Consider the following 24,039-nt stretch of genomic DNA (forward strand, 5'->3'; position numbering starts at 1 on the left):
GGCACTGGCCTGTTTATTTTTTAAATTACTGTTATTTATTTGAAGGAGTAGAGATGGAAAAAGACAGAGATACAGGAATCTCATCCATTGGTTCACTTCCCAAATGCCTGCAATAGCCAGTGCAGGGCCAGGGCCATAACCTGGAGCTGGAACGCAATCCAGGTGTCTGATATGAATCCAATGACTTGAGCCATCACTGCTGCCTCTCAGTGTCTGCAATAGCAGGAAGCTGGAGGCAGGAGCCAGAGCTGGGAATCCAACCCAGGCCTCCCAATGTGGGATGCAAGCATCTTAACCTCTACGTTAAACTCCCACTCTCAGTCCTTGAAGTCTTCAGGAGACTCACACAGAGATCAGCCTCTGTGCAAGCTTACGGTTTCCTGAGCATGCATCTCAAGCAGACAGACCCGGCTGTCTCTGTTTCCCCATGGATGTGATTACTTTGAATGCCTTAATTTCTCAAAGAGTTTTATGTAAATTTATTCTCTGGCCCTTAGATGGTCTATTGTATATCTCCGTTAATATTTACATGAGGTCAAAATTATTTCAAAATAAAAATACTCAAAATTTTTAAATATAAGGGAATCATTCAACCTTTATCCAGGGCACCCAACACAATCCTATGTATATTAGTAAGAGATTCAACATATTCTACCTAAGATCAGAAGTAAAGCAAAGGCATCAGGACCCATCATTTAAAATTACATTGTAGTAAAGGTCCTACCTACTTTTAGAAAAAGAGTAAAAGACAAAAAGTCAGGGCTGGCGCTGCGGCTCACTAGGCTAATCCTCCGCCTGCAGCGCCGGCACCCCGGGTTCTAGTCCCGGTCGGGGTGCTGGATTCTGTCCCGGTTGCTCCTCTTCCTGTCCAGCTCTCTGCTGTGGCCAGGGAGTGCAGTGGAGGATGGCCCAGGTCCTTGGGCCCTGCACCTGCATGGGAGACCAGGAGAAGCACCTGGCTCCTGGCTTCGGATCAGCGCGGTGCGCCGGCCGCAGCGTGCAGGCCGCAGTGGTCACTGGGGGGTGAACCAATGGAAAAGGAAGACCTTTCTCTCTGTCTCTCTCTCTCTCATTGTCCACTCTGCCTGTCCAAAAAAAAAAAAAAAAAAAAAAGACAAAAGTCAGAAAATAACAAGCAGAACTACATGAAGACAGTATGATTATGTAGGATGCTTTAAGGAATCCACAATAGCATGACTAGAGCTAATAAGTGAATTTACTGAGGTGGCAGAATGGAAGTTTAATATATTTAAATTAATTGTGTTTGTATGTAGTAGTAATGACTAGTCAGAAATTATTTTTTTATTTATTTTATTTTTTATTTTTTTATTTTTTGACAGGCAGAGTGGACAGTGAGAGAGAGAGAGAGAGACAGAGAGAAAGGTCTTCCTTTGCCGTTGGTTCACCCTCCAATGGCCGTCGTGGCCGGCGCACCGCGCTGATCTGATGGCAGGAGCCAGGTGCTTCTCCTGGTCTCCCATGGGGTGCAGGGCCCAAGCACTTGGGCCATCCTCCACTGTACTCCTGGGCCACAGCAGAGAGCTGTCCTGGAAGAGGGGCAACCGGGACAGAATCCGGCGCCCCAACCGGGACTAGAACCCGGTGTGCTGGCGCCGCAAGGCGGAGGATTAGCCTAGTGAGCCGCGGCGCCGGCTGACTAGTCAGAAATTAAAACAACATTAAACTTATAGCCTCACCAACTAGTTAAATAGGAATAAATTTCATGAAAACAATGCATGACTTTTCTTAGAAACTGGGAAATATTACACGAAAAACTAAAGATGTCCTAAATTTAGTGAGAACACCATCCTATTATTAGATCAGAGAATTCAATATTTTTAAAAATGGCAATCTTACCTGTTATGGATTAAATAGGATTTGGCTCCCCAAGTTCATACATAGCTTTAAGCCCTCAAAATCTTATGTTAACAGTTAATGAATTATGGTCGATGGGATATGGTGGAGTCTTGATCTAATTATGGCATCCAAGAGGTGGACCTGACCTTTAAGTCAGAGGGGGTTTGATCTTTCAAGGTAGTTCTCACGTGAAGGTTGGTTACTTAAGACATGTTTGGCCCAGTTTCTCTCTCTGCTTCCTGGGTCACCACAGGTTTGTTCCTCTGTGCCTGCTCCACTACTGCTGGCCTCTGTCAGACGCTCTGCAGGAAGCTCTTGTTCCTGGCTTTAGTCTGGCCCAGCCTTGGCCATTGTGGCCATCTAGGGAGCGGACCACCAGATGGAGGATTTTATTCCTTCTCTCTGTAACTCTACCTCTCAAATAAATAAGTAAAACCTTTTAAAAAATAGAACCACCGAGGCCAGCGTCGTGGCTCACTAGGCTAATCCTCCGCCTTGCAGCGCCAGCACAACGGGTTCTAGTCCCGGTTGGGGCACTGGATTCTGTCCCGGTTGCCCCTCTTCCAGGCCAGCTCTCTGCTGTGGCCCGGGAGTGCAGTGGAGGATGGCCCAAGTGCTTGGGCCCTGCACCCCATGGGAGACCAGGAGAAGCACCTGGCTCCTGCCTTCAGATCAGTGCGGTGTGCCAGCCACAGCGGCCATTGGAGGGTGAACCAACGGCAAAGGAAGACCTTTCTCTCTGTCTCTCTCTCTCTCACTGTCCACTCTGCCTGTAAAAAAAAAATAGGACCACAGAATCTTGGATTGTGAATCCCCAAAATATAAACAAAATAAACTTTTTTCCATCCTACATTGCTCCTCTCAGGTATTTTAAAATAACGAAGAGCTGAGTAATACATTATCTGAACTATTCAAAGCAATCTCAATGAATTTCTAAAAAAGGAACCACTTTCTGACTCCCAACACCACAGTCCTGTTGCCTGTTTCTGATTTTCAGGTAAGTGAAATGGTATGGTATGTAATCATTCTTGTTGTCTGCTGCACTTCACAAAATGGTTTGATGTTGGGGCTGGTGTTGTGGCACAGTGGGTTGAGCCAACTGTGACACTGGCATCCCATATCAGAGCACCAGTTCAAGTTGCTCTGGTTCTGATCTTGATCCCTGCTGATGTGCCTGAGAAAGAAATGGTGAAAGGTCCAAGTACTTGGGCCCCTGTCACACAAATGAGAGATCCAGATGGAATTCCTGGCTCTTGTCTTCAGTCTGGCCCAGCCCTGGCCATTGAGGCTATTTGGGGAGTGAACCAGAAGATGGAAGATCTCTTTCTGTCTCTGTCTCTCCCTCCCTCTATCACTAAGCCTTTCAAATAATACACTGGTTTGACACTCATTCACATTACTACCAAAAATAGTTTATTCGTTCCTTTTGCTGTATCAGAACCAACCAACAGAATATTCTGAGTATTATTTAGGCCTTTTAAAAAATATTTATTTATTCAAAAGGCAGAATACAGAGAGGCAGAGGCAGAGAGAGAGAGAGGTCTTCATCTGCTGGTTCACTCCCCAGATGGCTGCTATGGCTGGAGCTTTGCCAATCTGAAGCCAGGAGCCAGGAGCTTCTTCTGGATCTCCCATGTGCATAAAGAGGCCTAAGGATTTGGGCCATCCTCTACTGCTTTCCCAGGCCATAGCAGAGAGCTGGATCAGAAGGGGAGCAGCCAGGACTAGATCTGGTACCCATATGGGATGCCAGCACTGTGAGGTGGCAGCTTTACCTGCTACGCCACAGTGCTGACCCCTATTTAACTCAACATTTTATAATTAGTAGGATTCTAGATGATTTTTAGCTTTGGATATTATAAAAAGTCATATGCATTATTTCAAATATATCAATTTCATCATACCCCTCTCCTTACAATATAATTTAGTATCATTTAGGGTTTACCCTCAGCTTCATGATAAATTTCAAAATACTTAAATGATGTTGACCCTGCAGATTAATTTAGTTTTTCATGCCATCAAGTACCAGGCTCCTCTAATTCCCTGTTTTCATCACCTGTGATCCATCAAATGGATCTATCTGCATTTTCTTGTGACACTCTCATAGTGCTGAGTTACTGAACTCTTGGAATGAACACTCTGACTCTGAACTGGTTTTCTAAATACGTTGTGGTTATAGCTCTGGACAGCACAGCCTGCAGCTGAGGTAAGTGACATGATGCTGGGGAATAGAAAGGTGTATCTTTTTTTTTACAGGCAGAGTTAGACAGTGAGAGAGAGAGACAGAGACAGAGAGAAAGGTCTTCCTTCCGTTAGTTTACCCCGCAAATGGCCGCTACGGCCAGTGCACTACACCGGTGCTTCCCCCTGGTCTCCCATGTGGGTGCAGGCATCCAAGCACCTGGGCCATCCTCCACTGTCTTCCCGGTCCACAGCAGAGAGCTGGACTTGAAGAGGGGCAACTGGGACAGAATCCGGCGCCCCGACCAGGACTAGAACTCGGGGTGCCAGTGCCGCAAGTGGAGGATTAGCCTAGTAAGCTGCGGCCCCAGCCGAGTAAGGTGCATCTTAACCTCCTTTTATTCCTCAGGGGATGCATGGTTGGGCATGGCAATGGTTGTTTATTTTGGAAGATGTAATACAAGGCACAAAATCCCCCAAACTTATAACTCTACAACTATGGTATCAGTTGTTATATTGGTTACTGTACATTATTTTAAAACTTAACTTTAGGGGTTGGCATTTGGCATAGCAGGTGAAGTTGCTGCCTGCGACTCTGGCATCCCATATGGGTGCTGGTTCAAGTCTTGGCTGCTCCACTTCCAGTCCAGCTTCCTGCTAATGGCCTGGGAAAAGCAACGAAAGATGGCCTCAGTGCTTGTCCCCCTGCCACTTACATGGAAGCCCAGGATGGAGCTCCTGGCTCCTGGCTTCAGCCTGGCTCAGCACTGGCTGTTGCAGCCACTTGGGGAGTGAAGCAGCATGTTGAAAATCTCTCTCTCCCTCTCTCTGTAACTCCGACTTTCAAAATAAATAAATACATCTTTTTAAACAATTTAATGTTAGAAAGGCTATCTTTTAAAAAAATTAAGAATGGTGGCAAAAATTGTTAACACTCCACCAATGACACATGAGTGTCATAGCAATGCCTACCCGACAGACTTGGGCAACCAAGACATGAAGTCTGTGCCTGGTGTCCAGGAAGGACAGAATGCAGTAGCTCTGGTCAGTGCTGACAACATTATTTTCCATATCTATGTCTTCAGTTAGGTTGAATGCCAAGTATTGCAACATCACCCTCTTCTGTTTCCATAGTTAACTCTTTTTTTTTTTTTGACAGGCAGAGTGGACAGTGAGAGAGAGAGAGACAGAGAGAAAGGGCTTCCTTTGCCGATGGTTCACCCTCCAATGGCCGCCGCGGCCGGTGCACTGCGCTGATCCGATGGCAGGAGCCAGGTGCTTCTCCTGGTCTCCCATGGGGTGCAGGGCCCAAGCACCTGGGCCATCCTCCACTGCACTCCCTGGCCACAGCAGAGAGCTGGCCTGGAAGAGGGGCAACCGGGACAGAATCCGGCGCCCCGACCGGGACTAGAACCCGGTGTGCCGGCGCCACAAGGCGGAGGATTAGCCTAGTGAGCCGCGGCGCCGGCTCCATAGTTAACTCTTAATCATCGATCTAAGCTACATGTTCTGGCACCTTCTTTCTAAACCCTCTCCTGAAATACCACTGTGTCTTATGGAGATGTCCTTTTCATGTCTTACACTGTACTCAGAACACAAAGTTTTGAAAACAGCCCTTAGCGCATTGATTGCAATTTTCCAGTTGTGTTTATAGGTGCCTGGAGACTAAGTCATCCCCAAGACAGGGTAATTTGCAAAAAAATTTCATAAGAAATGAATGACTCATAAACTGATGAAAATACATACTAATGAAGACAGTTGTGAAACAGACACTCACCTGTCTGTTAAATGGCCACATAGGATGCCTCCCACTAGCATTCCAGTCATGACTATGAATCTAATCACTGAATTCAGTGATTGAGATGTGCATACCAGGTCCCACTAGAAGAGAAGGAACCAGCATAGCAGAATTTATAATCCCTCATTGTAACCTGATCAAAATCCCTTAACTAGACTGCAAGTTTAGTATGTCAGGTATCTGTCTTCTTCTTTAGCTTCCCTTTCCCATATTACCTGAATTTTGCCATTCAGTTACACTTCAAATGTAATTTTCTCTAAGAATCCTGCCCAATGCTGAAAGTTATATGAATGATCCCTTTTACTTCACACAAACTAGCTCTCAAACCTGGCCACACAGTGTAACCATTTGAGGATGTTTAAGAACTTACTGGGTTTTAGATAACATCACTATAGACCTCCGTATATGACTGTTCTAGGGCTATTGGTTTGAGCACTGAGAGTTTGATCAGTCTCCCAGGACAGTTCTCATTTGAGATCAAGGCTGAGCTTTACTGACTTAGCATACCATTTAAAACAAAATATATGCATTATTTAAATTGTGACAGAAAGCACCTGATAGCAGGGACATTTCTATTTTTGACTTCAGTAGACTCATTAAACATGTAGTTCTCTGACACTTAATAGAGAAGCAATTAGTGGCTGAACAAATGAAAAATAAGCACCTACATGGGTTATTAAAGGCTTGAAGCATATTCATGACTTTCTAAACACCCAGGTCTTGTACACATCAGAGAAAAATAGGGTCTCTTACTTTAGTCACGATGGTGGAGTGGAAGGAGCTCTGATCGTACACCCAGCCATCCACACAGGGCTCTGTGTCTGACTCACTTATATTGGGGAAGGTCCCGTTCAGATGAAGGAGCTGCCACTGGGGACGGATGAAGCGACGGCACTTCTCTGGCCTCAGGTTCGCGTCCAGTGGGATGAAGACTCTTAGAAGGGCATCTTTGTTGAGGAGTCCAGTGTCATTGTCAGAGATAGTGTGGTTGTCCAGGAGAGGGACCCAGCAGCGATGCCCAGGGATGGCTGCAGTGAAGTTCTCCAACTGAAACTGAGGATAAGTTACAATGGTTAAGATTACAAAGAAAGCTGTCTGAAGGATCTGGAATCTCCCCTGGCCACCAATTTGATCTAGGAGATCCTGAAAGGCCATTGGGACTGAATGGGTGATCCCTGAGAACTGGCACAATGTCTCTATGCAAAAAAAAAATCAAAGAGATAGTTTCCTTGTATCAGGTGACTCTAGACAGCGTTGATCACACAGCAGGGTTGTGGGAGTGATTCTGCACATTATTTGGGGCTGAGTTAGGTGGTTTTCTGAATTCAAGTCAAAAAGAGATATTTTCATTGGATCATTACAACTGCACACAAATCTGTTTAAATTTCAACTTTGTGAAAATCCATGATGTCAACAGTGCCAAAAGCTAGCATTGGACTTTGATATCCACATCCTCTGTAAACAAAACAAAATAAATCTGCAAGATATACAGTAGCTTCCAGAATATATAATTTGAGAGAATCAAAAGTGAAGTTCTTTTGAAAATTTCCTCGGAAAATACTGATTGTAAGTTCTTTAGTATCACAGTTGTGAATTTTGATTTAAGGAGTGAGAGAAAATAATCTTGAGCTAAATTCAAGATATCAAAATATAGGACAATCTCCTTTTCTGCCAAAGGCATTTGGCTCCCGGTAAATTCACCCCTGAAACTTATTTGAAAAAAAATCAATGCCTTGGAATAAATTTAACCAAGAAAGTCAAAGATCTCTATTAGGAAAATTACCAAACATTAAAGAAAGAAATGGAAGATGACACAAAAAATAGAAAACGTCCATATTACCTGATGGAACAAGGACATAAGGCTCAGCCATTCTCCCTCATTGCCCCAAAGAGATAAACTCTGGAATGTATTCCTTGCCCTTGAAACTCAATTGGGTCTCACACACTATTGCCTTCGTATCCCATCCTGCATTCTTTTCCAGGTTCCCAAGGAGTCGCCCAGTTCCTGGAATTCCCCTTCCTGCTGTCCCCTACCCCCACCCTCAGCCCTAGCCCTCCTTAAAAAGGCCCGGCCCCTGGGGGTTGGGGCCTTCTGCCACATGCTCCATCATGTACACGCAGGCAGTTGGTCACCCACTATTGCTGTGGATTCATTCCTGAGAAGAGGAACATGGTGGGGGCAGGAGGTACGGAGTCACCACACAGACCCTGGGAGTCGGGTGAAAGCAGGCCTGAGGCAAGCAGCCCGCAGACTCACTGATTTCAGTTGCTACAGCTGCTTATATAGCCAAGGCAGCCAATCCGGTCAAGGGGTGATCTATGCCCTAACCGATCACAGCCTGTTGCCAGGCGGTTTCCAAAGCCATCCAATCACAGCCTGTTGCCAGTCAGGCTCTGTTGTCATGTGGTTCCCGAAGCCATCCAATTACGACCTGATGTCAGTCAGACTCTGTTGTGCACTTTCCAAAACCATCCAATCATGGCCTGTTGTCAGTCAGGCTCTGTTGTCATGTGGTTTCTGAAGCCATCCAATCATGGCCTGTTGGCAGGCAGTTTCTGTTGCCAGTGGCCATCTTGGCATGACCTTCTCACCTTCTCATGACCTTCTCACCTTCCCATTCCACCACAACCCACCTCTACGGATTTATTTTCTCTAAATAAATTTGGTGTGGCTGTAAATTTGTACACTGCCTCCTCTCTATACTGCGACTCTTTTCCTAACATTTTGGTGCCCTGTGTGAGGAGGGGAGTGAGGAAGCAGCATCTTGCCCATACCAGCTGTTCCTGCATTCTCTGGGTAAGAGCTGTGACCCCCCACCATTCCTATGAATTCTCTTTTTTCTGAACTCCTTCTACTTTTTACTGTCTCTGCTCACCTTTTACCTTCTCTTTCCTACTCATGTGAGATGTTTCTCTAAGCTTGTGCCTTCATTTAGACAGTATTTTCCATAGTAGTTTCAGGAGTACTCCAAAACATTCAGGAAAATGGAATTAAGAGGTAAGATTATTTGTTGCAAAAAATCTTAAATTCATACTTTTGTTATAGTATGCATTTTTTACTTTTTCTTTTTTTCACTTTTATTTAGTAAATATAAATTTCCAAAGTATAGCTTATGGATTACAATGGCTTTTCCCCTCCCATAACTTCCCTCCCACCCACAACCCTCCCAACTACCACTCCCTCTCCCATTCCATTCACATCAAGATTCATTTTCAATTATCTTTATATACAGAAGATCAATTTAGTATATATTAAGTAAAGATTTCAACAGTTTGCACCCACAGACCATAAAGTGTAAAATACTGTTTCAGTACTAGATATAGCATTAATTCACATTGGACAACACATTAAGGACAGAGATCCTACATGGAGAGTGAGTGCACAGTGACTCCTGTTGTTGACTTAACAATTTGACACTCTTGTTTATAGCATCAGAAATCTCCCTAGGCTCTTGTCATGAGTTGCCAAGGCTATGGAAGCCTTTTGTGTTTGCGGACATCGATCCTATTTGACAAGGTCATAGTCAAAGTGGAAGTTCACTCACCTTCAGAGAAAGGTACCTCCTTCTTTGATGGCCCCGTTCTTTCCACTGGGATCTCACTCGCAGAGATCTTTCATTTAGGTCTCTTTTTTTTTGCCAGAGTGTCTTGGCTTTCCATGCCTAAAATACTCTCATGGTCTCTTCAGCCATATCCGAATGCCTTAAGGGCTGATTCTGAGGCCAGAGTGCTATTTAGGACATCTGCCATTCTATGAGTCTGCTGTGTATCCTGCTTCCCATGTTGGATCGTTCTCTCCCTTTTTGATTCTATCAGTTAGTATTGGCAGACACTAGTCTTGTTTGTGTGATCCCTTTGACTCTTAGACCTATCAGTATGATCAATTGTGAACTGAAATTGATCACTTGGACTAGGGCGATAGGTCCACGTCACCTTGATGGGATTGAATTGGAATCTCCTGGCACATTTCTAACTCTATCACTTGGGGCAAGTCAGCCTGAGCATGTCCCAAATTGTATATCTCCTCCCTCTCTTATTTTCACTCTTATATTTAACAGAGATCACTTTTCAGTTAAATTTAAACACCTAAGAATAATTATGTGTTAATTAAAGAGTTCAACCAATAGTATTAAGAAGAACAAAAAAATACTACAAGGGATAAGTATTAAGCTGTACATCAACAGTCAGGACAAGGGCAGATAAAGTCATTGTTTCTCTTTTTTTTTCTTTTTCTTTTTTATTTAGTAAATATAAATTTCCAAAGTACAGTATATGGATTACAATGGCTTCCCCTCCCATAATTTCCCTCCCACTCGCACCCCTCCCATCTCCTGCTCCCTCTTCCATTCCATTCACATCAATATTCATCTACAATTACCTTTATTTACAGAAGATCGATTCAGTATATATTAAGTAAAGATTTCATCAGTTTGCACCCACACAGAAACACAAAGTGTAAAAATACTGTTTCAGTACTAGTTATAGCATTACTTCACATTGGACAACACATTAAGGACAGATCCCACATGAGAAGGAAGTACACAGTGACTCCTGTTGTTGACTTAACAATTTGACACTCTTGTTTATGGCTTCAGTAATCTTCCTAGGCTCTAGTCATGAGTTGCCAAGGCTATGGAAGCCTTTTGAGTTCGCTGACTTCAATCTTATTCCAACAGGGTCGTAGTCAAAGTGGAAGTTCTCTCCTCCCTTCAGAGAAAGGTACCTCCTTCTTTGATGGCCCTGTTCTTTCCACTGGGATCTCACTCGCAGAGATCTTTCATTTAGGTCTCTTTTTTTTTTTTGCCAGAGTGTCTTGGCTTTCCATGCCTAAAATACTCTCATGGTCTCTTCAGCCATATCCGAATGCCTTAAGGGCTGATTCTGAGGCCAGAGTGCTATTTAGGACATCTGCCATTCTATGAGTCTGCTGTGTATCCTGCTTCCCATGTTGGATCGTTCTCTCCCTTTTTGATTCTATCAGTTAGTATTGGCAGACACTAGTCTTGTTTGTGTGATCCCTTTGACTCTTAGACCTATCAGTATGATCAATTGTGAACTGAAATTGATCACTTGGACTAGGGCGATAGGTCCACGTCACCTTGATGGGATTGAATTGGAATCTCCTGGCACATTTCTAACTCTATCACTTGGGGCAAGTCAGCCTGAGCATGTCCCAAATTGTATATCTCCTCCCTCTCTTATTTTCACTCTTATATTTAACAGAGATCACTTTTCAGTTAAATTTAAACACCTAAGAATAATTATGTGTTAATTAAAGAGTTCAACCAATAGTATTAAGAAGAACAAAAAAATACTACAAGGGATAAGTATTAAGCTGTACATCAACAGTCAGGACAAGGGCAGATAAAGTCATTGTTTCTCTTTTTTTTTCTTTTTCTTTTTTATTTAGTAAATATAAATTTCCAAAGTACAGTATATGGATTACAATGGCTTCCCCTCCCATAATTTCCCTCCCACTTGCACCCCTCCCATCTCCTGCTCCCTCTTCCATTCCATTCACATCAATATTCATCTACAATTACCTTTATTTACAGAAGATCGATTCAGTATATATTAAGTAAAGATTTCATCAGTTTGCACCCACACAGAAACACAAAGTGTAAAAATACTGTTTCAGTACTAGTTATAGCATTACTTCACATTGGACAACACATGAAGGACAGATCCCATATGAGAAGTAAGTACACAGTGACTCCTGTTGTTGACTTAACAATTTGACACCCTTGTTTATGGCGTCAGTAATCTCCCTAGGCTCTAGTCATGAGTTGCCAAGGCTATGGAAGCCTTTTGAGTTCGCTGACTTCAATCTTATTCCAACAGGGTCGTAGTCAAAGTGGAAGTTCTCTCCTCCCTTCAGAGAAAGGTACCTCCTTCTTTGATGGCCCTGTTCTTTCCACTGGGATCTCACTCGCAGAGATCTTTCATTTAGGTCTCTTTTTTTTTGCCAGAGTGTCTTGGCTTTCCATGCCTAAAATACTCTCATGGTCTCTTCAGCCATATCCGAATGCCTTAAGGGCTGATTCTGAGGCCAGAGTGCTATTTAGGACATCTGCCATTCTATGAGTCTGCTGTGTATCCCAGTTCCCATGTTGGATCGTTCTCTCCCTTTCATATTCTATCAGTTAGTATTGGCAGACACTAGTCTTGTTTGTGTGATCCCTTTGACTCTTAGACCTATCAGTGTGATAAATTGTGAACTGAAATTGATCACTTGGACTAGTAAGATGGCATTGGTATATGCAATCTTGATGGGATTGTATTGGAATTCCCTGGCACGTTTCTAACTCCACCATTTGGGGCAAGTCCAATTGTGCATGTCTCAAATTGTACATCTCCTCCCTCTCTTATTCCCACTCTTATATTTAACAGGGATCACTTTTCAGTTAAAATTTGAACACCTAAGAATAATTGTGTGTTAATTACAGAGTTAAACCAATAGTACTAGACAAAAAATACTAAAAGGGATAAAGTGTTACATTGTACATCAACAGTCAGGACAAGGGCTGATCAAGTCACTGTTTCTCATAGAAGTCACTGTTTCTCTTAGTGTCCATTTCACTTCAGCAGGTTTCCTTTTTGATGCTTGGTTAGTTGTAACTGATCAGGGAGAACATATGATATTTGTACCTTTGGGACTGTCTTATTTCACTCAGCATGATGTTTGCCAGATTCCTCCATTTTGTTGCAAATGACTGGATTTCATTGTTTTTGACTGCTGTATAGTATTCTATAGAGTACATGTCCCATAATTTCTTTATCCAGTCTACCATTGATGGGCATTTGGGTAGGTTCCAGGTCTTAGCTATTGTGAATTGAGCTGCAATAAACATTAGGGTGCAGACCGCTTTTTTGTTTGCCAATTTAAATTCCTCTGGGTAAATTCCAAGGAGTGGGATGGCTGGGTTGTATGGTAGGGTTATCTTCAGGTTTCTGAGGAATCTCCAGACTGACTTCCATAGTGGCTTTTCCAGTTTGCATTCCCACCAACAGTGGGTTAGTGTCCCTTTTCCCCCACATCCTCACCAGCATCTATTGTTGGTAGATTTCTGAATGTGAGCCATTCTAACCGGGGTGAGGTGAAACCTCATTGTGGTTTTGATTTGCATTTCTCTGATGGCTAGTGATCCTGAACATTTTTTCATGTGTGTTGGCCATTTGGATTTCCTCTTTTGAAAAATGTCTATTGAGGTCCTTGGCCCATCTCTTGAGTGGTTTGTTTGTTTTGTTTTTGTGGAGATTCTTGATCTCTTTGTAAATTCTGGTTATTAACCATTTATCAGTTGCATAGTTTGCAAATATTTTTCCCATTGTGTCAGTTGCCTCTTCACTTTCCTGACTGTTTCCTTTTTAGTACAGAAACTTCTCAATTTCATGCAATCCCAAATGTCAATTTTGGCTTTGACTGCCTGTGCTTCCATGGTCTTTTCCAAGAATTCTTTGCCAGTATCTATATCTTGCAGGATTTCTCCTGTATTCTAGAATAATTTGATGGTGCTGGGTCATAGATTTAGATCTTTAATCCATGTTGAGTGGATTTTTGTGTAAGGTGAAAGGTAGGGGTCTTGCTTCATGCTTCTGCACGTGGAAATCCAGTTTTCCCAGCACCATTTATTGAATACAGTATCCTTGCTCCAGGAATTGGTTTTGGATCCTTGATCAAATATAAGTTGGCTGTAGATGTTTGGATGATTTCTGGTGTTTCAATTCTGTTCCATTGTTCTATCCATCTGTTTCTTTACCAATGCCATGCTGTTTTGAATATAACTGCCCTAGTATGTCCTGAAATCTGGTATTGTGATGCCTTCTGCTTTGTTTTTATTGTACAGAATTGCTTTAGCTATTTGAGGTCTCCTGTGTCTCCATATGAATTTCCGCATCATTTTTTCCAGATCTGAGAAGAATGTCTTTGGTATTTTGATTGGTATTGCAATGAATCTATAAATTGCTTTTGGGAGAATGGACATTTTGATGATATTGATTCTTCCAATCCATGAGCATGGAAGACTTTTCTATTTTTTGATATCCTATTTTATACCTTCTTTAAGATTTTGTAATTCTCATCATAGAGATCTTTAACATCCTTGGTTAAGCCTATCCCAAGGTATTTAATTGTTTTTGTGGCTACTGTGAATGAGATTGATCTTAGCAGTTCTTTCTCAGTCATGGCATTGCCTGTGTATACAAAGGCTGTTGATTTTTATGCATTGATTTTATATCCTGCTGCTTTGCCAAACTCTTCTATGAGTTCCAATAGTCTCTTAGTAGAGTTCTTTGGATCCCCTTAATAAAGACTCATCATCTGCAAAGAGGGATAGTTTGATTTCCTCCTTCCCAATTTGTATGCCTTTCATTTCTTTTGGTTGCCTAATTTAGGTAGGTTGCATGTGTCCAGAAATCTATGCATTTGTGATAGATTTCCCAGTTTGCTGGCATACAAGTCCTTACAGTATTTTCTGATTATTCTTTTTATTTCTGTGGTTTCTGTTGTTAAATTTCCTTTTACATCTCTGATTTTATTGATTTGGGTATTTATCTTCTTTTTTCAGTTAGTTGGGCCAATGCTGTGTCAATTTTGTTTATTTTTTCAAAAAACCAGCTCCTCGTTGGCTGATTTTTTGTAATGTTTTTTTTTTTGGATTCAATTCTGTTTATTTCTTCTCTGATTTTAATTATTTCTCTTCTCCTACTAGATTTGGGTCTGGTTTGCTGCAGGTTTTCTAGATCCTTGAGATCAACTGAAAGCTCATCTATTTGGTACCTTTCCAATTTCTTGATGCAAGCACCTATTGATATAAACTTTCCTCTTAACACTGCTTTTGCTGTGTCCCATAAGTTTGATATGTTGTTTTGTTATCCTCATTTACTTCCAGAACATTTTTGATTTCTCTTTTGATTTTTTTCTATGACTCATTGGTCATTCATGAGCATGTTGTTTAATCTCCATGTGTTTGCATATGTTCTAGGGATTCCTAGGTTGCTAATTTCCAACTTCATTCCTCTATGGTCTGAGAAGCTGCATCGTATGATTCTAATTCTTTTAAATTTGCTGAGACTTGCTTTATGGCCTAGTATGTGGTCAATCCTAGAGAAGCTTCCATGTACTGCTGAGAAGAATGTAAATGCTTTATATGTAGGATGAAAAGTTTTGTAGATATCTGTTAGATCCATTTGGGCAATAGTGTCGATTAAATCTGCTGTTTCCTTGTTGATCTTCTGTCCTGTTGATCTGTCTTTTTCTGAGAGTGGAGTATTGAATTCCCCCAGTACTATTGTATTGGAATCTAAGTCTCCCTTTTAGTCCCTTAACTCTTTTAAATAAACCGGTGCCCTGTAATTAGGTGCATATAGATTGATAATCGTTATATTTTCCTGTTGAATTGATCCCTTAATCATTATATAGTGCCCCTCTTTGTCTCTCTCAACAGTTTTTGTGTTAAATTTTATGTTCTGATATTAAGCTGGCTACACCTACTCTTTTTTTTCATTTCTGTTGGCATGGAATATCTTTTTCCAGCCTTTCACTTTCAGTCTGTATGCATCTTTGTTGGAAAGATGTGTTTCTTGTAAGCAGCAAATAGATCGGTTTTGTTCCTTAATCCATTCAGCCAGTCTGTGTGTTTTAATTGGAGAGTTGAGGACATTAACATTCAATGTGACTATTGATAAGTAGTAACTTTGCCCTGCCATTTTCCCAAAGATATTTTCTTGTATATGCTTTGAACTTTGTGTGATATTTTACTTGGAGGTTTTCCTTCCTTTACATTCTATCATATTGATGACCGTGTTTCTGTGTTTCTGTGTGTAACACTTTAAGCATCTTTTGCAGGGCTGGATGAGTGGTGACAAATTCTTTCAATTTCTGTTTGCTATGAAAGGTCTTTATTTCACCTTCATTCACAAATGAAAGATTTGCAGGATACAATATTCTGGGATGGCAGTTTTTTCTCTTAGTACCTGGGCTATGTCTCGCCATTCCCTCCTAGCCTGTAGGGTTTCTGATGAGAAATCTGCTGTGAGTCTAATTGGAGATCCTCTGAGTTTAATCTGACGTTTCTATCTTGCATATTTTAGAATCTTTTCTTTATGTTTCACTGTGGTGAGTTTGATTACAACGTGTTGTTGTGAGGATCTCTTTTGGTCATGTTTATTAGGGTTCTATGAGCTTCCTGCACTAGGATGTCTCTGTCCTTCTCCAAACCTGGGAAGTTCTTTGCTAGTGTCTCACTAAAAATGCCTTCTAATCCTTTCTCTCTTTCCATGCCTTCAGGAACTCCTAGAACCTGAATGTTTGTTTTTTAAATAGTATCCTGTAGATTCCCAACACTATATTTTATATTTCTAATTTCCTCTTGTTTTCTTTGGTTTGACTGTATACTTTCCTGTGCTCTGTCTTCCAAGTCTGATATTCTCTCTTCTGCTTCACTGTCTCTGTTTTTAAGGCTCTGTAATGTGTTTGTCATTTGATCTATTGAATTCTTCATTTCCTTTTGATTTCTCTTCACTATCAGAATTTCATATTCTATTAGTTTCTGCATTTCATTTTGATTCCTCCTTAAGATTTCATTTTCATGATAAATATTTTCTATCCTGTCCAGTAAGGATTTCTGTAGTTCAAGAATTTGTTTTTGAAAACTTCTAACTGTTCTTATCATAAATTTTTTAAAATCTGTATCTTGCATTTTCTTCTACCTCATCATCTTCATAATCTTGAATTGGGGTGTCTTTTTGATTTGGGGCCGTTATAATGTCTTCCTTGTTCTTATTTCCTTGGTTTCTGCATTTGTTGCTTGGCATTGTGGAGATATTCTTTGGTTTCTTCTTCCCTTGCTATGGTGTTTTTTCTCTTTATACTATGACTGTATTAAGTGGGCAGTCTTCTTTTGATGGATCCTTAGAGGCTTGTGATGGGTGTGGCAAGAGAGCTCTGTTTGGTTCTTCAGGGTTAAAGGTGTGCCAAATTTGAAACTCTCAGGTTAGGTGTGGTAAATCTCTCTCTCTCTCTCTCTCTCTCTCTCTCTCTGATTCAGAAGGGAATTAATTCCACACAGCTGAATGGAATTGAAGGCAGTCAGTTTCTGATCTCTGGCTCCTGTGGGTATAATATTCATCTCCTCTGTCCCAAGGACCACACAAAGGATCTGTTCTGCCCTGAGTGTAAGCTCAAATTCCCCTGCAGTCTCCCATCAGGTTGCCAATGTTACCGAGTTTGTCACATTTGCAGAGAGTATTCACGTGTACTCAGTGAGTTCTCTCACCCACTGTTTTTTTTTTTTTTTTTTTTTTTTTTTTTTTTTTTTTTTTTTTTTTTTTAACAATCTCAGTTCATTAGCTCCACACATTCACTGGGTCCTAATCTCCTGTTACTTCACTCCCCCCCCCCCCCCTGCCGAGTCAGGTTTTTCTGCTTGGTTGAGGGCGGGCACAGCCCTGAGGTGGCGCAGCTTTTACGTATGTTCAAAATGGCACCTGCTCTTTGTCTTGCTCGCCTTTGAAAGGTGAGTGGAGAGAGAGACTCGTATCCATCCAGTCCCTTTTTTTTCCTATTCTCTAATTAGCTTGGTGAACTTTCCCCCACAGAGCTTCAAGTCTCGTTCCCTCTAGGCTCCTCCTTCCACTTTCCCACCAGTGTCTCTGGCTACTGAGGTTTCGCCTCACCTCCCTTTCCAGTGCTGCTGTGTATTCTGTGGCTGGAGTCCTGAGCTGTGAGCAGCCGTGCCCTCCACATAGGTCCACTGTGAACCAGTAGTTCCAGAAGAGTTTCCTCTACTGTTTCTTCCCTAACTCTTCCTTGAACCTGCAGTATCTCCACTTTTATTAAAACGTCTTTTCCCGGACTATCAGTGTGCTCCCTTCCTATTCTGCCATCTTGCCCTCCCCTCCTATAGAATGCATTTTTCATAAACTTTTTGGAGACTCCTTATATGTATAGATTTTAAAAATTTTTCACCAAAATAAGTTTATATTTTAATTCCATTTTCCACTAACTGAAATCAGAGATGACCTCCTAAAATTAATACAGAAATGTGGCCCCTTAAAGTTCCCCAGAAGTGCTATCTGGGGTGCCACACATGCTACTGGAATTTGGGGTGCCATACAATTTCACCATATGCTTATTAATAAATCCCTAATATTAATAAGCCCAAGAGGGTTCTTTCCTAATATTTAGAGAAGAATTCTAAATACCAGCACAGATAAATGAGGCAGCATGGTACATTTTAGTCTTTTATTTAGTGCAAAATGTACCTAGGAAAGTGAGGGCTTTAGTTCAGTTTAAAGAGAGGGGAAAATCTGGAAACTAGGGTAGCGTCCATACCAAGCAGAGAACAGGCTAAAAGCCACATGCAGCCAGAGCCTTGAGCTGCTATCTACTGCTTATCACCAGCAGCAAAGCAGAGGCAGAGAGCCTTTTGGGATGCTCCTTGCCTTTTTATACATTTTCCACAGGGGAGTGGCTTGCGGGCAGGTGGGCACTCAGGTATGGTCAGGTAGAGCCTGATGCCACATGGGGGTGTGGTGAGGGTATCAGGCAGGGTGTGAAGTCACATAGGGGTGTGGTGAAGGTATCAGGTAGGGCATGAGGTCACACAGGGGCGTGGCGAAGGTGTGGTCTTCCAGCTCACAAACCTAATCAATTTTAGCCTGTATGTCTGCCTACTTCATAACTTCTTGAAGTCTGCATAGAGTTAGTATAAGACACTGTGTTCAATGGCCTTGGTATAGGGAGTGGTAAGATGTGCATATAATTTGACTTATGAACACATGCAGGACTTCAAGCATCAAAGTCACAAATTAATAATATTAAAAGGGTAAAATTTGTGCACATTCTTGTGTACTAGAATAGATCACATGTAAAGCCACAAAAGTTTTTAACAAATTTAAGGGCATTGAGATTTTATGAAGTATCTTTTCTGGCCAAAACAATATGAAACTAGAAATTAAGAAATTTCTGAAATTTCACAAATACCTGAAAAGAGTCAAAAAAGGAAATTAAAATAGAAATTTTAAAATATCTTGAGATAATTGACGATTGAAACAAAAGAGAAAATATATGAGATGCAGCAAAAACAGTTCCAACAGGAGAGTTGATAGCAATAAATTCCTACACCAAAAAAGATCTCAAGTAACTACTCTACAATTTAACCAGCACTTGCTTCCAAAGGCCATGTCTCATCTTTCCTGGGTTACTACAATGAAGTATGACAGTTGTACAGCTGCCAATCTGGCTTTGGCTTGCTTGTATTAAACTTGTGTGTATTTTGTATGGCATACTCTAAAATTTACTATGTATGGGTGAAATGATCATTTTTCTATTAAGTTATTGTTTATAGCCATTGTTTATATTCCCATTAAACTAGGGTCTTTTTGCTTTTTACTTCTTAAACATCTTATTTAGTGAAGCATTAAGCCTTAATGTAAAGCAATTTTAAAATATGCTATCTCAAAAACTAAAAAAAAAAAAAAAACCAAAACAAAACAGGGAGAGAAAGGGGGAGGGAGGAAGGGAATATCATTATGTTCTTAGAATTGTATCTACAAATCAGACTGAATCTGATTAAAAGTTTTTTAAAAACTTGGAAAAATAGATTCTATATTGTAATGATATGAAAAATACTGAAAACTAGTAAAAAGATCACATTGTTTTAACATGTATTCTTGTTCAATGACATTTCCATCTTGAAATAAAATTTGTGACTCATTAAAAAATGTTACACCTCAAGGAACCAGAACAATTAGAACAAACTAAACCCAAAGTTGGTAAATGGAAGTATGTAATGAAGATCAGAGCAGAAATAAACAAAATATAGAATAGAAAAGCAGTAGGAAAGAGCAACAAAACAAAGAGTTGGTTTTCTGAAAAGGAACCTAATCAAAACTCTTTGGGCTAAAAATGAGAGAAGAAGTCAACTAAATTAAAATTAGAACAAAAAGAGGAGACGTAACAATTGATACCACAGAATATAAAGGAACAGGGACAAATACTTGGTGTAAAAGTCAGTCCACCACTTGAGACCCCTGCGTCCCATATCCGAGTGACTGGCTCACGTTAGGCTGCTGGGCTTCTGCTCCCTGTTATCTGGATTCCTGTCGCTGCACACCCTGGGAGTCAGCAAGACCTGGACTGACTTCCTGGTTCCTGGTCAGCCCAGGCTCTGGCTGGCATTCGGAGAGTGAACCACTGGATCAAAGAGCTCTGCCTCTCTCTCTTTCTCCCTCCCCTCCTCTCTCCCTTTCTCTCTTTCTCTGTTTTATTTATAAAAATGAAAATAATTTTAAAAAAAGATAAAAAATGGAACATAAGAAACTATGATAAACCATTACCCACCAAAAAATGTAAAGCCTAAAGAAATATATAAGTTCCTAGACATACGCAGCCTACCAAGATAGACTCATGAAGTAGACAATCTGAAGAAAAACCAATAATGAATTGGGAGATACAACAGTAACACAAAAACTCCCATCAAAGAAAAGCAAAGGACCTGATGACGCCACTGCTAAATTCTATCAAATAGTAAAAGAAGAGCTACTAACAATAGTTCTAACTCCTCCCCAAAATCAGGGAAGTGGGGACTATTTCAAACTCATTTATTTACTTTTAAAAGATTTTATTTATTTATTTGAGAGGTAGAGTTACAGACAGAGAGAGGGAGAGACAGAGAAAAAGGTCCTCCATCTGCTGGTTCACTCTCCAAATGGCTGCAATGGCTGGAAGTGAGCTGATCTGAAGCCAGAACTCTCCTCAGCGTCTCCTACATGGATGCAGGGGCCCAAGCATTTGGGCCGTCTTCCACTGCTTTCTCAGGCCATTAGCAGTGGAGTAGCTGGGACTTGACCAACACCCATAACGGATGCTGGTGCCACAGACAGAGGCTTCAACCTACTACAACACAGCACTGGCTCCCCAAACTCATTATATGACATCAGTATTACACCATATAGAAAAATAGAGAAAATGAAAATCAGACAAGTTCACTGCAAGAAAAGAATATTCCTGATAAACACATGTGCAAAAATCCTCAACAAGATACTGGAAACCAGATTCAACAGCACATTAAAAGGCTTCTTCACCATAGTAAATGAGATTTATCCAAGGAATGCAAGAATGTATCAATAGATACAAACCAATAACTATGTTCCATCATATTGTTGTGTGCTAGGTTGTGTCTAAATTCCTATTCTGGGCTCTAGCTTCTTACTTAGAGAAGCATTCTCAGAACATGTACAAAGTGATAAAGTTTATTTAAAAGGCAGGGAAACACACACCCACAGGTGGCACTGTTCAGCAATAGTGGGCCAGGAAGGAAAAGGGTGAGATTTCAGTACCCTGCTTGCTCTTGGTCCATGTGAAGAGAGAGAGCCCCATCCCCTTGCCAGGCATTTTATGAGCTTAGAAAGGGGAGTGGTTATATGGTACCTCCCCAGGTGCCAGGTAAGAGGAGGTACATCCTGGGGAAGGGGTCATTTGAATGACAAGTGGGTGGACAGGATTACATGGTTGGGGAAGGTGTGGCTTCCAGCTGGTGGCCCTAATCTAGCTACCTGATTTACCCCATATGAATACCAATAGAGAAAAAGGACAAAAGCCTTTTTGATCGTGTTAATGTATGCAGAAAAAATTTGACAGATTTCAACATTCTTTCACAAGAAAATCTCTCAACAAAGTAAGCATAGAAGAAATGTACCTCAATGCAGGAAAGGGCAAATAAATTCAACCACAGCTAGCATCTTGCTCTATAGTAAAAATTCGAAAGCTTTTCCTCAGGGATATGGAGAAAAAAAAAAGGATGCCTACTCTCTCACCACTTCTATTCATTGTAGGTACTAGGAGTTCTTTTTTTTTTTTTTTTTTGACAGGCAGAGTTTAAACAGTAAGAGAGAGAGAGAGAGAGAGAGAGAGAGAGAGAGAGAGAGAGAAAGGTCTTCCTTTTTCCATTGATTCACCCCCCAAGTGGCCACTACGGCCAGCATGTTGCAGCCAGCACACTGTGCCGATCCAAAGCCAGGAGCCAGGTACTTCCTCCTGGTCTTCCATGCGGGTGCAGGGCCCAAGGATCTGGGCCATCCTCCACTGCGCTCCCTGGCCACAGAAGAGAGCTGGACTGGGAGAGGAGCAACCGGGACAGAATCCAGCGCCCCAACAGGGACTAGAACCTGGGGTGCTGGTGTCGCAGGCGGAGGATTAACCTAGTGAGCTGTGGTGCTAGCCAGTACTAGGAGTTCTAGCCAGAGCAATTAGACAGGAAGAAATTGGAAAGAAAGTAATTAAATTTTCCCTACTGGGGCTGGCGCTGTGGTGCAGCAAGTTAAAGTACCGGCTTGCAGTGCCAGCATCCATTATGGGTGCTGGTTCGCATCCCGGCTGCTCCACTTCCAATCCATCACTCTGTTATGGCCTGGGAAAGCAGTAGAAGATGGCACAAGTCTTTGGGCCCCTGCACCCATGTGGGAGACCAGGAAGAAGCTCCTGGCTCCTGCCTTCAGATCAGCACAATTCTGGCCACTGTGGTCATTTGGGGAGTGAACCTTTCTCTGTAATTCAGTCTTTCAAATAAATAAAATAAATCTTTAAAATAAATAAATTGTTCCTATTTATAGGTCACATGATCTTTTATATTGAAAATCTTAAAAACACCATAAAAATTGTTAGAACTAACAACTGAATTCAGGAAAGTTGAAAGATATAAAACCAACAAAACCAACATACAACAATCAGTAGCATGTCTGTACACACATAATGCCCTAAGCAAACAAAGAAAACCATTTATTTATAATAGCTACAAGAAAACAAAATATTTAGGAACAAATATAACCAAGGAGATGAAAGACTTATACCAGAAAATATTAAAACATTGACAAATGAAATTGAATAAAATTACAATAAATGGAAAGATAGTCAACATTCATGTATTGGAAGAATTAATTTCATTGAAATATCTATACTACCCAAAGTGATCTATAGATTTAAAGTAGTATCTATTGGGGCTGGCGCCACAGCTCACTTGGTTAATCCTCCACCTGCGGCACCGGCATCCCATATGGGTACCGGGTTCTTTTTTTTTTTTTTTTTTTGACAGGCAGAGTGGACAGTGAGAGAGAGAGACAGAGAGAAAGGTCTTCCTTTGCCGTTGGTTCACCCTCCAATGGCCGCCGTGGCCGGCGCGCTGCGGCCAGCGCACCGCGCTGATCCGATGGCAGGAGCCAGGAGCCAGGTACTTATCCTGGTCTCCCATGGGGTGCAGGGCCCAAGCACTTGGGCCATCCTCCACTGCACTCCCTGGCCACAGCAGAGAGCTGGCCTGGAAGAGGGGCAACCGGGACAGAATCCGGCGCCCCGACCGGGACTAGAACCCGGTGTGCCAGCGCCGCTAGGCAGAGGATTAGCCTAGTGAGCCGCGGCGCCGGCCAGGTACCGGGTTCTAGTCCCGGTTGCTCCTCTTCCAGTCCAGCTCTCTGCTGTGGCCTGGGAGGGCAGTGGAGGATGGCCCAAGTGCTTGGGCCCCTGCACCCATGTGGGAGACCAGGAAGAAGCATCTGGCTCCTGGCTTCGGATTGGCACAGCGCCGGCTGTGGTGGCCATCTGGGGAGCGAACCCACAGAAGGAAGACCTTTCTCTCTGTCTCTCTCTCTCACTGTCTATAACTCTACCTATCAAATAAAAAATAAAGTAGTATCTATAAAAATTTCAATGACTTTTTTACAGAAATATAAAAAGGAATCCTAAAATTTGTATGGATTCATGAAAGACCAGAAAGAACCAAAGCAATATTGAATAAAAAGAACAAAGCCAGAGGAATCACGCTACCCAGTGTCAAAATATACTACAAAGCTATAGTAATCAAAACAGCACAGAACTGTCATAACAATGACACGAAGAACAATGGAATTGAATGCAGAGCTCAGAAATAAATCTATATGTTCACAGTCAATTGATTTTTGATGAAAGTGCCAAAAACACACAATAGGGGAAGGGTAGTCTACTCAGTGAGTAGTTCTGAGAAAACCAGATGTCTACATGCAAAAGAATGAAATTAGACTTTTTCACACCATACATAAATGTCATTCAAAACAGACTAAAGGTTTAAACACAAGAACTTAAATCATAAAATTACTAGCAGAAAACAGGGTTAATGTCTCATGACATCAGTATGCACCCTGATTTTTTAAAATATGACCCTAAAAGCACA

At 41.6% G+C, this 24,039-nt stretch overlaps 1 protein-coding gene across 2 annotated transcripts in view; it reads right to left on the bottom strand.

Annotated features, from left to right (window-relative positions):
* The window catches only part of LOC100344518 (organic anion transporter 7), a 32,032-nt gene extending 24,880 nt beyond the window's left edge, over positions 1 to 7,152 (bottom strand). For both annotated transcript variants that reach the window (XM_008274345.4, XM_008274344.4), the window contains exons 1-2: positions 6,590 to 7,152; positions 5,816 to 5,919 (exon numbers count right to left, since the gene is read on the bottom strand). In XM_008274345.4, the coding sequence (XP_008272567.2) occupies positions 5,816 to 5,919; positions 6,590 to 6,991 (506 nt within the window). In that variant the 5' untranslated portion in view covers positions 6,992 to 7,152. The remainder of the gene's footprint in view (positions 1 to 5,815; positions 5,920 to 6,589) is intronic.
* Between the last annotated feature and the right edge of the window lie 16,887 nt (positions 7,153 to 24,039).

The sequence above is a fragment of the Oryctolagus cuniculus genome, chromosome 1 (assembly GCF_964237555.1).
Source record: "Oryctolagus cuniculus chromosome 1, mOryCun1.1, whole genome shotgun sequence".
NCBI lineage: Eukaryota > Metazoa > Chordata > Mammalia > Lagomorpha > Leporidae > Oryctolagus > Oryctolagus cuniculus.